This window comes from Ips typographus, linkage group LG13 (assembly GCF_016097725.1).
Source record: "Ips typographus isolate SLU linkage group LG13, UJ_Ityp_2.0, whole genome shotgun sequence".
NCBI classification, from domain to species: domain Eukaryota; kingdom Metazoa; phylum Arthropoda; class Insecta; order Coleoptera; family Curculionidae; genus Ips; species Ips typographus.
The window spans coordinates 7181742-7197305 of record NC_138434.1 but is presented as its reverse complement, the minus strand read 5'-3'; the positions used below and the strand labels follow the sequence as shown (position 1 = coordinate 7197305).

Below are 15564 nucleotides of genomic sequence, written 5' to 3'. Positions count from 1 at the left end.
CCGTTAGTATAGCAGGCCCATAAAATCCCTAATTTAAATCAAATTTCCGTGCACTTTTCCAAAAAATCGTCCATAACTCGCTTATTTGAAACACCCTGTATAATCACACCGTTTAACAAAAGAAAGCTAATAAACGGGGCTATCACGTGACGTTGAGCGGGCACGGCTAAGTTGCCCCGTTTACCCGCTAGAGGGTGTGTGAAAGTGGACTATCGTTTTTTGCAGTTTTTGCTCAATATCTCAGGAACGTTTCAGGTTAGAGGTCTGAAATTTTTACCTTCTATACACTTTTTTGGTACCACGCACCATTTGACCATGAAAAATTAAAAACTAGAATTGTCACAAAATTTCACCTGATTTTTTTTATTTTCAAAATTAACCTTAACTGCCAGAATACCTTCAAGTTAACAGTACAAAAATATAAAAAACGAATTATTTTTGAATTTTCAAACTTTCCAATTTTTCCAGAAAATGTTCTGGAAAAATTTCCATAAATTTAATTTTCCTGAAATTTTACATCCCTGAAATCAATCATCATCATTTTGACAGTAAAACAAAAAGTCAAATTCAGTTATTTTATCTATCAAAACTGTCATTTTTATACTGAAACTGATTATTATTTAAAACTTACCTTGCAGCTTCCAGTTGCATCTCGACCGGTTTGCCCCTGGATATCATCATCGACAAGTAACCGATTATTTTCGTGTCCTTGTACGAAGTGTGGACTACTTCCTCGGCCACGTTCGCATTATTAAAACACATCACGGTCAAACAAGTCGCGACCGGAATACGAACCGACGGATGATCCACCGAGAGCAGAGATGCTGCAAAAAATACACAAATTGTTTGGAAAAAATCAAGTTTGTGTCAAAGCGATGCAAAAATGAACGTTACCATGGAATTCTCCGTCCTCGATTTAGTAGAAAACCAGTAGAAACTCGAGTAAAAAAAACAAAATGGCCGCACTAACCGCCATTTTGGATTGAGACACGGCGAGTCGTGTTTGTACTCGTTTTCGACTAATTCGACAGTTTAGTGACAGATTAAGTTGCGTCCAAAATTGACAGCTACACGTCACATCTGTCAAAACCCATACCAAAATGACAGTAAAACTATAAAGAAACCCTGAATGTTGTTGATTAACTCTATGGAAAGTATATTATTAAAATCATTTTATAGAGTTATAATTGTGATTCTGACAGTTTTAAAGTATGATTGGTACAATGACGTTGTCATTTGAACTGTCACTACCTTAACAACTGTCAAAATTGTATTCATTCAGTTCACGTGATAGTTTTGACTATACTTTGACAGATATAATTCGACGTCTGAGATTATTTTCAACGCCAAAACTGCATTATACTGTTTTAATGATTTTTTAAACACAGTTTGAACTTTGACAGATTTGAGCCCTGTCAGGTGTCAAATGTCAATAAGCGGTTATGATTATTCTGCTTAAAAACATCAAAAATACAAATAAGCAAAACATAAAGAAGGAATAACTTCAGTTTGTTTATTTATTTATTGTCTGATCAATGTGCCATTTGACAGTTCTGTCATTGTAGTGTCATCGGTCAAACAGTCTGTCGACGCTGATGACGTAACAACAGAAAATTGAATGCGCCCGGTGTTTACACATTCCTAATTGTCACTCCCCGACGTTGCCATATCTCCAATTTTAACTTCAAAGAATATGAATTTAAAAAAATATTGCAACACTTTGTGACACTTTTGGACTGTTGAAGTTAAGTTGGGTTAGAACCTTAAAAACTGACATTTTTTTCCGCACATTTTAGGAACAACATCCTGTGTTTTACGCATTAAAAACGGCAAAAACAAATGACGCCATTGAACTTACCCAAAACTTTAGGAGCTCCGATTGCACACAAATTGTTCTGTTCCGTGCTGGTTTTACACGCCGAAGTTAAAATGGTCGCCACGCACGACTGTCGCTGTATGGACTCTGCAGGACTAACTGTAGGACGAGACAAATAACAAATGTTAGAAAAATGACGTGTGATGATGAATGACAGCTGTCAACTACGCAGCAACTGTCAAAACCTGTGTCTCAATTACGAACGCAAAGGTATAAGAGTGAAAGTTTTAATTGCCCTTAAAGGAAATGGAGTTTACAGCTTCACGGACGATCCAGTTAAAAAGTGTCTTAATATCACGTGACAGCTGTCAATCACGTCACAACTGTCAAAATTAGTCTCAACTGGGAACAAACACTATAAAAGTGAAAATATTAAGTTTGTTTGATTAAAGTGAACTCATAGCTTCATGGAAGGTTATTTGACAGTTGTGCCAGTAAAATCCAGTTAAGAAGTGTCTTAATAACACGTGACAGCTGTCAATCGAGACACAACTGTCAAAATTAGTCTCAATTAGGAACAAAAACTATAAAAGTGAAAATATTAAGTTTCGTTGATTGAAATGAACTTATAGCTTCATGGAAGGTTATTTGACAGTTGTGCCGGTAAAATCCAGTTAAATAGTGTCTTAATAACACGTGACAGCTGTCAATCACGTCACAACTGTCAAAATTAGTCTCAACTGGGAACAAACACTATAAAAGTAAAAATATTAAGTTTCTTTGATTAAAGTGAACTTATAGCTTCATGGAAGGTTATTTGACAGTTGTGACGGTAAAATCCAGTTAAGAAGTGTCTTAATAACACGTGACAGCTGTCAATCACGTCACAACTGTCAAAACTAGTCTCAACTGGGAACAAAAACCATAAAAGTAAAAATATTAATTTTCTTTGATTAAAGTGAACTTATAGCTTCATGGAAGGTTATTTGACAGTTGTGCCGGTAAAATCCAGTTAAATAGTGTCTTAATAACACGTGACAGCTGTCAATCACGTCACAACTGTCAAAATTAGTCTCAACTGGGAACAAAAACTATAAAAGTGAAAATATTAAGTTTCGTTGATTGAAATGAACTTATAGCTTCATGGAAGGTTATTTGACAGTTGTGCCGGTAAAATCCAGTTAAATAGTGTCTTAATAACACGTGACAGCTGTCAATCACGTCACAACTGTCAAAATTAGTCTCAACTGGGAACAAACACTATAAAAGTGAAAATATTAAGTTTCGTTGATTGAAATGAACTTATAGCTTCATGGAAGGTTATTTGACAGTTGTGCCGGTAAAATCCAGTTAAGAAGTGTCTTAATAACACGTGACAGCTGTCAATCATGTCACAACTGTCAAAATTAGTCTCAATTAGGAACAAAAACTATAAAAGTGAAAATATTAAGTTTCGTTGATTGAAATGAACTTATAGCTTCATGGAAGGTTATTTGACAGTTGTAACGGTAAAATCCAGTTAAGAAGTGTCTTAATAACACGTGACAGCTGTCAATCACGTCACAACTGTCAAAACTAGTCTCAACTGGGAACAAAAACTATAAAAGTAAAAATATTAAGTTTCTTTGATTAAAGTGAACTTATAGCTTCATGGAAGGTTATTTGACAGTTGTGCCGGTAAAATCCAGTTAAGAAGTGTCTTAATAACACGTGACAGCTGTCAATCGTGTCACAACTGTCAAAATTAGTCTCAATTAGGAACAAACACTATAAAAGTAAAAATATTAAGTTTGTTTGATTAAAGTGAACTTATAGCTTCATGGAAGGTTATTTGACAGTTGTGCCGGTAAAATCCAGTTAAATAGTGTCTTAATAACACGTGACAGCTGTCAATCATGTCACAACTGTCAAAACTAGTCTCAACTGGGAACAAAAACTATAAAAGTGAAAATATTAAGTTTCGTTGATTGAAATGAACTTATAGCTTCATGGAAGGTTATTTGACAGTTGTGCCGGTAAAATCCAGTTAAGAAGTGTCTTAATAACACGTGACAGCTGTCAATCATGTCACAACTGTCAAAATTAGTCTCAACTGGGAACAAACACTATAAAAGTGAAAATATTAAGTTTCGTTGATTGAAATGAACTTATAGCTTCATGGAAGGTTATTTGACAGTTCTGACGGTAAAATCCAGTTAAGAAGTGTCTTAATAACACGTGACAGCTGTCAATCGTGTCACAACTGTCAAAACTAGTCTCAATTAGGAACAAAAACTATAAAAGTGAAAATATTAAGTTTCGTTGATTGAAATGAACTTATAGCTTCATGGAAGGTTATTTGACAGTTGTGCCGGTAAAATCCAGTTAAGAAGTGTCTTAATAACACGTGACAGCTGTCAATCATGTCACAACTGTCAAAATTAGTCTCAACTGGGAACAAACACTATAAAAGTGAAAATATTAAGTTTCGTTGATTGAAATGAACTTATAGCTTCATGGAAGGTTATTTGACAGTTCTGACGGTAAAATCCAGTTAAGAAGTGTCTTAATAACACGTGACAGCTGTCAATCGTGTCACAACTGTCAAAACTAGTCTCAATTAGGAACAAAAACTATAAAAGTGAAAATATTAAGTTTCGTTGATTGAAATGAACTTATAGCTTCATGGAAGGTTATTTGACAGTTGTGACGGTAAAATCCAGTTAAGAAGTGTCTTAATAACACGTGACAGCTGTCAATCGTGTCACAACTGTCAAAATTAGTCTCAATTAGGAACAAACACTATAAAAGTAAAAATATTAAGTTTGTTTGATTAAAGTGAACTTATAGCTTCATGGAAGGTTATTTGACAGTTGTGCCGGTAAAATCCAGTTAAGAAGTGTCTTAATAACACGTGACAGCTGTCAATCATGTCACAACTGTCAAAATTAGTCTCAACTGGGAACAAAAACTATAAAAGTGAAAATATTAAGTTTCGTTGATTGAAATGAACTTATAGCTTCATGGAAGGTTATTTGACAGTTGTGACGGTAAAATCCAGTTAAGAAGTGTCTTAATAACACGTGACAGCTGTCAATCGTGTCACAACTGTCAAAATTAGTCTCAATTAGGAACAAACACTATAAAAGTAAAAATATTAAGTTTGTTTGATTAAAGTGAACTTATAGCTTCATGGAAGGTTATTTGACAGTTGTGCCGGTAAAATCCAGTTAAGAAGTGTCTTAATAACACGTGACAGCTGTCAATCATGTCACAACTGTCAAAATTAGTCTCAACTGGGAACAAACAGTATAAAAGTGAAAATATTAAGTTTCGTTGATTGAAATGAACTTATAGCTTCATGGAAGGTTATTTGACAGTTGTGCCGGTAAAATCCAGTTAAATAGTGTCTTAATAACACGTGACAGCTGTCAATCATGTCACAACTGTCAAAACTAGTCTCAACTGGGAACAAAAACTATAAAAGTGAAAATATTAAGTTTCGTTGATTGAAATGAACTTATAGCTTCATGGAAGGTTATTTGACAGTTGTGACGGTAAAATCCAGTTAAGAAGTGTCTTAATAACACGTGACAGCTGTCAATCATGTCACAACTGTCAAAATTAGTCTCAACTGGGAACAAACAGTATAAAAGTGAAAATATTAAGTTTCGTTGATTGAAATGAACTTATAGCTTCATGGAAGGTTATTTGACAGTTGTGACGGTAAAATCCAGTTAAGAAGTGTCTTAATAACACGTGACAGCTGTCAATCGTGTCACAACTGTCAAAATTAGTCTCAATTAGGAACAAACACTATAAAAGTAAAAATATTAAGTTTGTTTGATTAAAGTGAACTTATAGCTTCATGGAAGGTTATTTGACAGTTGTGCCGGTAAAATCCAGTTAAGAAGTGTCTTAATAACACGTGACAGCTGTCAATCATGTCACAACTGTCAAAATTAGTCTCAACTGGGAACAAACAGTATAAAAGTGAAAATATTAAGTTTCGTTGATTGAAATGAACTTATAGCTTCATGGAAGGTTATTTGACAGTTGTGCCGGTAAAATCCAGTTAAATAGTGTCTTAATAACACGTGACAGCTGTCAATCATGTCACAACTGTCAAAACTAGTCTCAACTGGGAACAAAAACTATAAAAGTGAAAATATTAAGTTTCGTTGATTGAAATGAACTTATAGCTTCATGGAAGGTTATTTGACAGTTGTGACGGTAAAATCCAGTTAAGAAGTGTCTTAATAACACGTGACAGCTGTCAATCGTGTCACAACTGTCAAAACTAGTCTCAATTAGGAACAAAAACTATAAAAGTGAAAATATTAAGTTTCGTTGATTGAAATGAACTTATAGCTTCATGGAAGGTTATTTGACAGTTGTGTGGGTAAAATCCAGTTAAGAAGTGTCTTAATAACACGTGACAGCTGTCAATCCCGTCACAACTGTCAAAACTAGTCTCAATTAGGAACAAAAACTATAAAAGTGAAAGTCTTAAGTTTCAAAATGTAAATAAAACTTTCTAGCTTTATGGAAGGTTATTTTTTGTTGTGACGTTACAATTGCAAGAAAAAGCGTCTTAAGGTCATGCGTCAGCTGTCAATTACGTCACAACCATCCAAGTGACATACGAAAAATTAAATATTCCCCAATGAAACAAAGTACATTGTCAGTTTATGCGTTTTTTTTTTTGAGGTTTTAGACAAAGAAGAAAACACATTCTGAACGCTATATAATGACTGAATTACCGAAATTGGGTAATATGACTGACTATAGTGTGTTGGAAATATTGTATTATGATCGGTATGTTTAGACCATACTGTCACATGTTACAGTCATTTTGTTTTCTTAACAAAATGGGTTTTATTATGTCCGATCCAGTGGAAGTATACTTACTGAGTGAAAGTAGCGTTTGCATATCTTTTAGGCCAAATTTCGAATTGATCGGCTGATACTCTTGGCTGCCTAACGTACGCAAACAACACAAACACGCGTCTATCAGTTTCGGTTCTTCCTCCTCCAACGCTTCCAGCAACGTTTCTACGATACCGGAATTAATTAGTAGCTCGATGTGATCTTCGGTTCCTTTGGCTAGTGATCCTGTAAATTAATCAAAACCTATAAAAGTGACCGTAAAATGTACGAAAATAGCCAGGAAAGCACATTTTGGTCCTTCGAGCCGGATTTTTCAAAAATGTACTGAAATACTCCGTTTTCACGGTCCATGTAGTGGGATGTCACAATGACAGTTGGTTCTAATTAACCGGCTCGAAGCACCCCGAAATGTTTCCTTTGTTCTGTACAGAGTGTCCGGATTTAGTGTGTTTTGACAGGAAAACCCTATTTCCCGGCTAAATAGGAAAAAAATAGTATGCGTGTCTGGAGCTCAATTTCCGAAAAAAAAACTCTTCACAACTTTTTGTTTATGAAAATATCGAAGTAAAACAAAAAAAAAATTTAAGGCACTATTCAACGCTTAGTTTTTGCTGCTACTTTCCGTTTTCTCAATAATTGACATAACTCTCTTATTTTAAATATTAATATAACTTGTCTAAAATTCTCTATTTTTAAACATTTACTACGATGTAAGTATATCTAAAGAAGAAAGAAATGCTGAAGATGGGAGGAATAACGCTTGAACATGCCCTTTGTGTCCTTCTAAACAAATGTATTAGCGAAGAGAAAATACCAAAACCTTGGCAAAACGCTGAAGTTATTTTAATCTTCAAAAAGGGCGACAATACCAATATTGCAAACTACCGACCAATCAGCCTTCTTTCACACCTGTACAAGCTCCTCACAAAAATTTTGACCAACCGACTGACAAATAAGCTCGATTTTTACCAGCCAGTCGAGCAAGCAGGATTCAGAAAAGAATATGGTACAAATGATCACCTACAAACCGTCCGCACTCTAATAGAGAAATGCACCGAGTACAACGTACTCCTACATCTGGCGTTCGTCGACTACGAAAAGGCCTTTGACTCGGTTGAGACCTGGGCGGTTCTGAACGCAATGAACGAGGCAAGAATAGACACAAGATACTCCAATCTTATAAAACACATCTACGAAAACGCTACATTGCAAGTAGCCATTGACGAAGATACATCAACGGATAAGATTAAAATAGAAAAAGGAGTCCGCCAAGGGGATACCATATCCCCTAAACTATTCACATTGGCATTGGAAAGCGCCTTTAAAAACATGGCCTGGGAAAACAAAGGTATCAATGTAGATGGAACCCGACTGAATCATCTACGTTTTGCTGACGATATTGTTGTCATCAGTAACGACATCAATCAGCTGAAAGATATGTTGGAAGAACTGCAGGAAACATCAAAACAAATCGGGCTCAAGATGAATTTAAACAAAACCAAAATAATGACCAGCGAAGAGACGGCAATAACCATAGAAGGCTGCACTCTAGAACACGTTGAGCAATACATATACCTGGGCCACGCTATCAGACTGGGAAAACAAAACCAAACAAACGAAATATCCCGGAGAACAAGACTCAGCTGGGCAGCATTCGGTAGGCTAGGCTACATTCTAAAATCCCAAAGTATCCCAATCAACCTTAAGCGGAAAGTCTATGAGGCCTGCATTTTACCCGTCACAACATACGGACTGGAGACTATGACACTTACAGAGAGAAGTGCAGAGAGGCTCAGAACAACTCAAAGAGCCATGGAGCGCGCCATGCTGGGAATCAGCCTCAGAGATCGAATAAGAAACGAAGAGATCCGAAAAAGAACAAGGGTAACCGATGTTATGAGAAGAGCAGCCGAACTAAAGTGGCGATGGGCGGGTCATGTTGCAAGGCAGGATCCATCTAGATGAACTAATAAAATAATGCAGTGGCGCCCAAGAGCCACAAAAAGAAATGCAGGGAGACCCCCAAAGCGATGGCGGGATGACATCCAGAAGATAGCAGGAAGAAACTGGTTCCAAACTGCCCTGGATAGACGGACATGGAAATCATTGGAAGAGGCCTACATTCAGGAGTGGATGGACATAGGCTAAAGAAGAAGAAGAAGTATATCTATAGTTATTCCTACAAATAACTGAAATATGAAGTTAACTTGCAATGAGTAACAGATATAGACCCAATAACAAATTACTTTGAAAAAGTTAAAAAAAAAACAAAAAATTAAAACTTTGAATCCAAAGTTAAAAAAGCAGAAATTTTGAGCATTCAAGTGTTGTCATAGAAACAAGAAATAAACAAACGTCACTTTTGACAGCTGATGTCAAAACCTGACTCAAAGCCTACTTGAATAAAAACAAAAAAGTGTAATATCTCAGTTATATTTAAGATTAACTATAGACATACTTATATTGTAGTAAAGTAAGCATAAAAGGGACATTTTACTAAAGTTATAACCAACTGTCATTTCCATTTCAAATAATAAAGATAGGTAAATTTTCAAGAAAACGGAAGGTAGCAGCAAAAAACTATGCACGCCACATCAAAAAAGTGTCTCAAGACATGTTTTTGCTTTATTTCAATATTTTAATAAACATAAAAGTTGTGAGAAGTTTTCAAAATGGCTGAAATTTGAAAAACGCCGTCTAGCGCTGCAAACTGACAAGATATAGAAATACAGGTTTTTTCAGAAATTGACCTCTAGACACGTATACTAGTTTTTTCCTATTTAGCCGGGAATTTAAATACCTATTCCTTGATCTAATGTCAGAAGTGTCAAAGTTGGCTCCATGGAGCTGTAAACACAACTTACAGTGCAATTCCTCAATTAAACACACCAAAATTGGCATTTTTTACTTTCAGGTTACTGATGAGTGAGTTTTGACAGTTATGACAGCTGTCCCGTGACGCAAGCAAAGTATCAAAATGTTTCTTAACGTCAGAATTGTCAAATTTGCTTTCATGGAGCTGTAAACATAAATTACAGTGTAATTTCACAAAAAAACACACCAAATTAGTATTTTATACTTTCAGATTACTGGTAAGTGCGTTTTGACAATTATGACAGCTGTCACGTGACACAAACAAAATATTAGTGTTACTTAATGTCAAAAGTGTCAAATTTGGCTTGAAAGCGCTGTAAACATAAATTACAGTGTAATTTCTCAAAAAAAACACATCAAATTAGTATTTATTTTAAACTTTCAGATAACTGGTAAGTGCATTTTGACAGTTATGACAGCTGTCACGTGACGCAAACAAAATTTTAGTGTTACTTAATGTCAAAAGTGTCAAATTTGGCTTCAAAGCGCTGTAAACATAAATTACGGTGTAATTTCTAAAAAAAACACACCAAATTAGTATTTTATACTTTCAGATTACTGGTAAGTGCGTTTTGACAATTATGACAGCTGTCACGTGACACAAACAAAATATTAGTGTTACTTAATGTCAAAAGTGTCAAATTTGGCTTCAAGGAGCTGTAAATATAAATTACAGTGTAATTTTACAAAAAAACACACCAAATTAGTGTTTTATACTTTCAGATTACTGGTAAGTGCATTTTGACAGTTATGACAGCTGTCACGTGTCACTTAATGTCAGAACTGTCAAATTTGGCTTCAAGGAGCTGTAAACAGAAATTACGGTGTAATTTCTCAAAAAACACACTAAATTAGTATTTTATACTTTCAGATTACTGGTAAGTGCGGTTTGACAATTATGACAGCTGTCACGTGACGCAAACAAAATATTAGTGTTACTTAATGTCAAAAGTGTCAAATTTGGCTTCAAGGAGCTGTAAACATAAATTACGGTGTAATTTCTAAAAAAAAAACACACCAAATGAGTATTTTATACTTTCAGATTACTGGTAAGTGCATTTTGACAATTATGACAGCTGTCACGTGACGCAAACAAAATATTAGTGTTACTTAATGTCAAAAGTGTCAAATTTGGCTTCAAGGAGCTGTAAACATAAATTACAGTATAATTTCACAAAAAAACACACCAAATTAGTATTTTATACTTTCAGATTACTGGTAAGTGCATTTTGACAATTATGACAGCTGTCACGTGACGAAAACAAAATATTAGTGTTACTTAATGTCAAAAGTGTCAAATTTGGCTTCAAGGAGCTGTAAACATAAATTACAGTATAATTTCACAAAAAAACACACCAAATTAGTATTTTATACTTTCAGATTACTGGTAAGTGCATTTTGACAATTATGACAGCTGTCACGTGACGAAAACAAAATATTAGTGTTACTTAATGTTAAAAGTGTCAAATTTGGCTTCAAGGAGCTGTAAACATAAATTACGGTGTAATTTCTAAAAAAAACACACCAAATTAGTATTTTATACTTTCAGATTACTGGTAAGTGCGTTTTGACAATTATGACAGCTGTCACGTGACGAAAACAAAATATTAGTGTTACTTAATGTCAAAAGTGTCAAATTTGGCTTCAAGGAGCTGTAAACATAAATTACAATATAATTTCACAAAAAAACACACCAAATTAGTATTTTATACTTTCAGATTGCTGGTAAGTGCGGTTTGACAATAATGACAGCTGTCACGTGACACAAGCAAAATATTAGTGTTACCTAATGTCAAAAGTGTCAAATTTGGCTTCAAGGAGCTGTAAACATAAATTACGGTGTAATTTCTAAAAAAAAACACACCAAATTAGTATTTTATACTTTCAGATTACTGGTAAGTGCGTTTTGACAATTATGACAGCTGTCACGTGACGCAAACAAAATATTAGTGTTACTTAATGTCAGAAGAGTCAAATTTGGCTTCAAAGAGCTATAAACATAAATTACAGTGTAATTTCTCAAAAAACACACTAAATTAGTATTTTCATACTTTCAGATTACTGGTAAGTGCATTTTGACAAGTATGACTGCTGTCACGTGACGCAAACAAAATATTAGTGTTACTTAATGTCAGAACTGTCAAATTTGGCTTCAAAGAGCTGTAAACATAAATTACAGTATAATTTCACAAAAAAACACACCAAATTAGTATTTTCATACTTTCAGATTACTGGTAAGTGCATTTTGACAGTTATGACAGCTGTCACGTGACACAAACAAAATATTAGTGTTACTTAATGTCAAAAGTGTCAAATTTGGTTTCATGGAGCTGTAAACATAAATTACGGTGTAATTTCACAAAAAAACACACCAAATTAGTATTTTATACTTTCAGATTACTGGTAAGTGCGTTTTGACAATTATGACAGCTGTCACGTGACGCAAACAAAATATTAGTGTTACTTAATGTCAAAAGTGTCAAATTTGGCTTCAAGGAGCTGTAAACATAAATTACGGTGTAATTTCTAAAAAAAACACACCAAATTAGTATTTTATACTTTCAGATTACTGGTAAGTGCGTTTTGACAATTATGACAGCTGTCACGTGACGCAAACAAAATATTAGTGTTACTTAATGTCAAAAGTGTCAAATTTGGCTTCAAGGAGCTGTAAACATAAATTACGGTGTAATTTCTAAAAAAAACACACCAAATTAGTATTTTATACTTTCAGATTACTGGTAAGTGCGGTTTGACAATTATGACAGCTGTCACGTGACGCAAACAAAATATTAGTGTTACTTAATGTCAAAAGTGTCAAATTTGGCTTCAAAGAGCTGTAAACATAAATTACAGTGTAATTTCACAAAAAAACACACCAAATTAGTATTTCATACTTTCAGATTACTGGTAAGTGAGGTTTGACCATTATGACAGCTGTCACGTGACACAAACAAAGTATTAGTGTTACCTAACTTCAGAAGTGTCAAATTTGGCTTCATAGAGCTGTAAACACAATTTACAGTGCAATTCCTCAATAAAACCAACCAAATTGGCATTTTATACTTTCAGGTTACTAGTGAGTGAGTTTTGACAGTTATGATAGCTGTTACGTGACACAAGCAAAGTATGAAAAGGAGTATTTTGGCGGCAGTATTAACCTGAGTTTTAAGCTGTAGTAACATAGGCTATCTTTTTTTTATCAGAATGAGTTAAAACTAGACAGGCATTGTATATACTCCAGTAAAACACTGATGCCAAAATATATCATAAATGCTCCTTAACATCCCAAATGTCAAATTTCCAAAAAAATGCATTGGAATTCAAGAAAGTTCAGATAAACACTCTGTAACTGGTACGCTGGCTCGCTGGTACGTTTTCCACACAAAACCCCATCAATTTGCTGTGAATGTCCAAACGAAGAAAAACAAAACTCACCAATAGTTAGAGCAGCTTCCACCCTCACATCATTCTTCATAGTTTTATCCCTAAGCAGATAAATCAGCCTGGGAACGATGCCTTGTTCGATTACACTCTGTTTTTGCCTGTTTGACCCAATCACTGAATTCTTAATGCACATAATCGACATTAGACACTTGTTCGCGTCTTGGGAGTACAAATCGTCCATATACGAGCGGCAACTTTCCACCGACTGGAAAAATAATGGAAAACCTACATTCAGTGAAATTTATGTGAGGTTAGGTTACATTACCATAAAAGCGGTAAAAGGCTGCATTTTTTCCACGGCAACAAACAAATAAGTGATATTAATTCACACAATTTTTTTTTTGTGTTTAATAACAATTATGACCGGTTATTAGAGGAAAACTTAGAGTTGTTACCAAACTTGTTTGGGTTTTCCGGTCTGGTTCAGAATTTCAGAATTATTCACCAATCACCATTGACGTTTCGTTTGACGACTTTGACGTATTAATAACTTTGACATTTGACATTTTCAATTCTTTTACCTACTAGGGATGTCTTCGGTGAGATGTTTTTTTTTTTAGTCTGATTGTTTATTGATTAACCGCCAGTGTTATAAATTGAGTTTAATTACGAGGTCATAGAAAAACTCCGAGTAATCCATATTTTGCGGTTTTATATTTCGCTGCTCGCTTTTCTTGTTTCCCAAATTGTCAATTTTCGAACCAGAATAACTGACAAAAGTGAAACCCTAATCGATTTTATAGTTATAAATGAAAAGTCTTTAAAGTGCACAGTACATTTAACTCCCAGAATTGGAGACCACTGTTTGTTGTCAATTAATCTGGAAAACACAATTTAAAAGGTGCACAAAAAATTATAATACAGATTACCTACAAAATTCATTGTTAAACACCACTTATAATAATGATACAGTAGATGTAAATGTTCTAGCAAATAATTTTACAGAAAGCATAAGCCAAATTCTTGATGAAATGTGCCCTATGAAGAAAGTTAAGTTCAAACAGAAATACGCAAACAAAAAATGGATAACAACGGAAATTAAAGAATTAATGAAAAAGAGAGATACACTTTATCGTAGGGCGGTTTATGAGAAGACAAAGGAGAATTGGAATGAATTTAAAAGAGTCAGGAATCAAATTGTGAAACAAATAAAAATCGAAAAGGATAATTACTTTCATAGAATGATTGATCAAAATAAGGGAAACCCAAAAGAGCTATGGAAAAATTTAAAAGTCCTTCTTCCTGGAAAAAACAACGGATTCCCTAATGAAATTTTATTTGGACAAGAAGTGTGTACAGACGAGGTGTTGATCTCTAAACGATTTAATGAATACTTTGTTAATAGTATTGCTGATATTGTGTCCGTCATTCCACAATTTAATGGTGTAGAAAATACTATGACAGCCATCTCCACCTTTACTGAGTTTTCTAAATTTGAAAGTGTGTCATTGTCAACTATAAAGAATAGTAGTTTTCCTATTCAGTGTGCAAAGTTATGTTTTCCCACACGCGAAAGCAGTTAGACGAACGACGCGAAGCGGAGTTCGGATAAGCTTCAAGTGCGGGAAAACTACTTTGCACACGTGTTAGGAACAATATTTTTTCTACGAATGAAATATCTATACATTTTGTTTTTAATTTTTATTGATATTAAAAACAACAACTTATAACTATTTATTGTTATTAACAACATTAATGTTAAATGTACAGTTGGTCGCGTTTTTTAAATTGATCGCCGATTGAGCAACTGAAGGTAAAATACTGGTACTTGAAACTGCTTCATTTTCTTTAGGATTGAAGGTCAGAATTTTGTTACTTAATCCTTTTTTATAACTTGTCGATTCATCAATGTATTCTTCAGCTACCGTAGTCGATTTCCAACCCCCCAAGTGTTTTATGTCAGTGATTCCTTCTCCAGAATCGGCCAGGAACGTTGCCGATGATCGACGATAGCTGTGCCCTGTGTAGAGTTCTGGATTTGGCAACTTCAAAAAAATAGCTATTTCAGAAGGCATTTTTCCAAAACTGTTTACTCCAACACTTTGCGAAAAACATTTACTGTTTCTGTAAACTAGGAAAAATCGATTGTTTGACTTTTTTGGACGTAGGCCGGTGTATCTTCTGTACAGTTGCAGGTAGGTTCCGTTATGAACTTCTTCTGATATTATAAAGTTTCTTGCTGTATGATTTTTGGAATCCCTAATTTTAACAATTGTGAGGTTTCCTTTGTCTTCAATATCTGTAGTGGTTAAATTGGCTAGCTCTTCCCTTCGACATGCACCAGCAAGTCCGAATATAGTGGCAACTTTAATTAACAGGTAAATTTCATCTGGTGCGGAGTTCATAAAACTGAATATTTCTTCTTTTGTAAAAATTTTCGCCTTTTTAGGTTTAAAACCAACATTCTGCTTTTTCAGAAATGCAGTGGGCTTATAAAATTCACTGATATCGATGTCTCTTTTTATTTTTATTACATTTTTGAGCATTGAATACTTTGACCACATTGTGTTAGGTTTGAATTCTTTGCTTAAAGTAACAAAATACGCTAAAAGTACCTC

The 15564-nt window shown here is 34.4% G+C and overlaps 1 protein-coding gene across 1 annotated transcript in view; it reads right to left on the bottom strand.

Moving 5' to 3' along the window:
* LOC145737235 (armadillo repeat-containing protein 8-like) overlaps positions 1-13475 on the bottom strand; it is a 48089-nt gene extending 34614 nt beyond the window's left edge. The window contains exons 1-5 of the mRNA XM_081991847.1: positions 13272-13475; positions 12998-13211; positions 6707-6910; positions 1859-1975; positions 632-824 (exon numbers count right to left, since the gene is read on the bottom strand). Of these exons, the coding sequence (XP_081847973.1) occupies positions 632-824; positions 1859-1975; positions 6707-6910; positions 12998-13211; positions 13272-13295 (752 nt within the window). The 5' untranslated portion in view covers positions 13296-13475. The remainder of the gene's footprint in view (positions 1-631; positions 825-1858; positions 1976-6706; positions 6911-12997; positions 13212-13271) is intronic.
* Positions 13476-15564: the final 2089 nt, after the last annotated feature.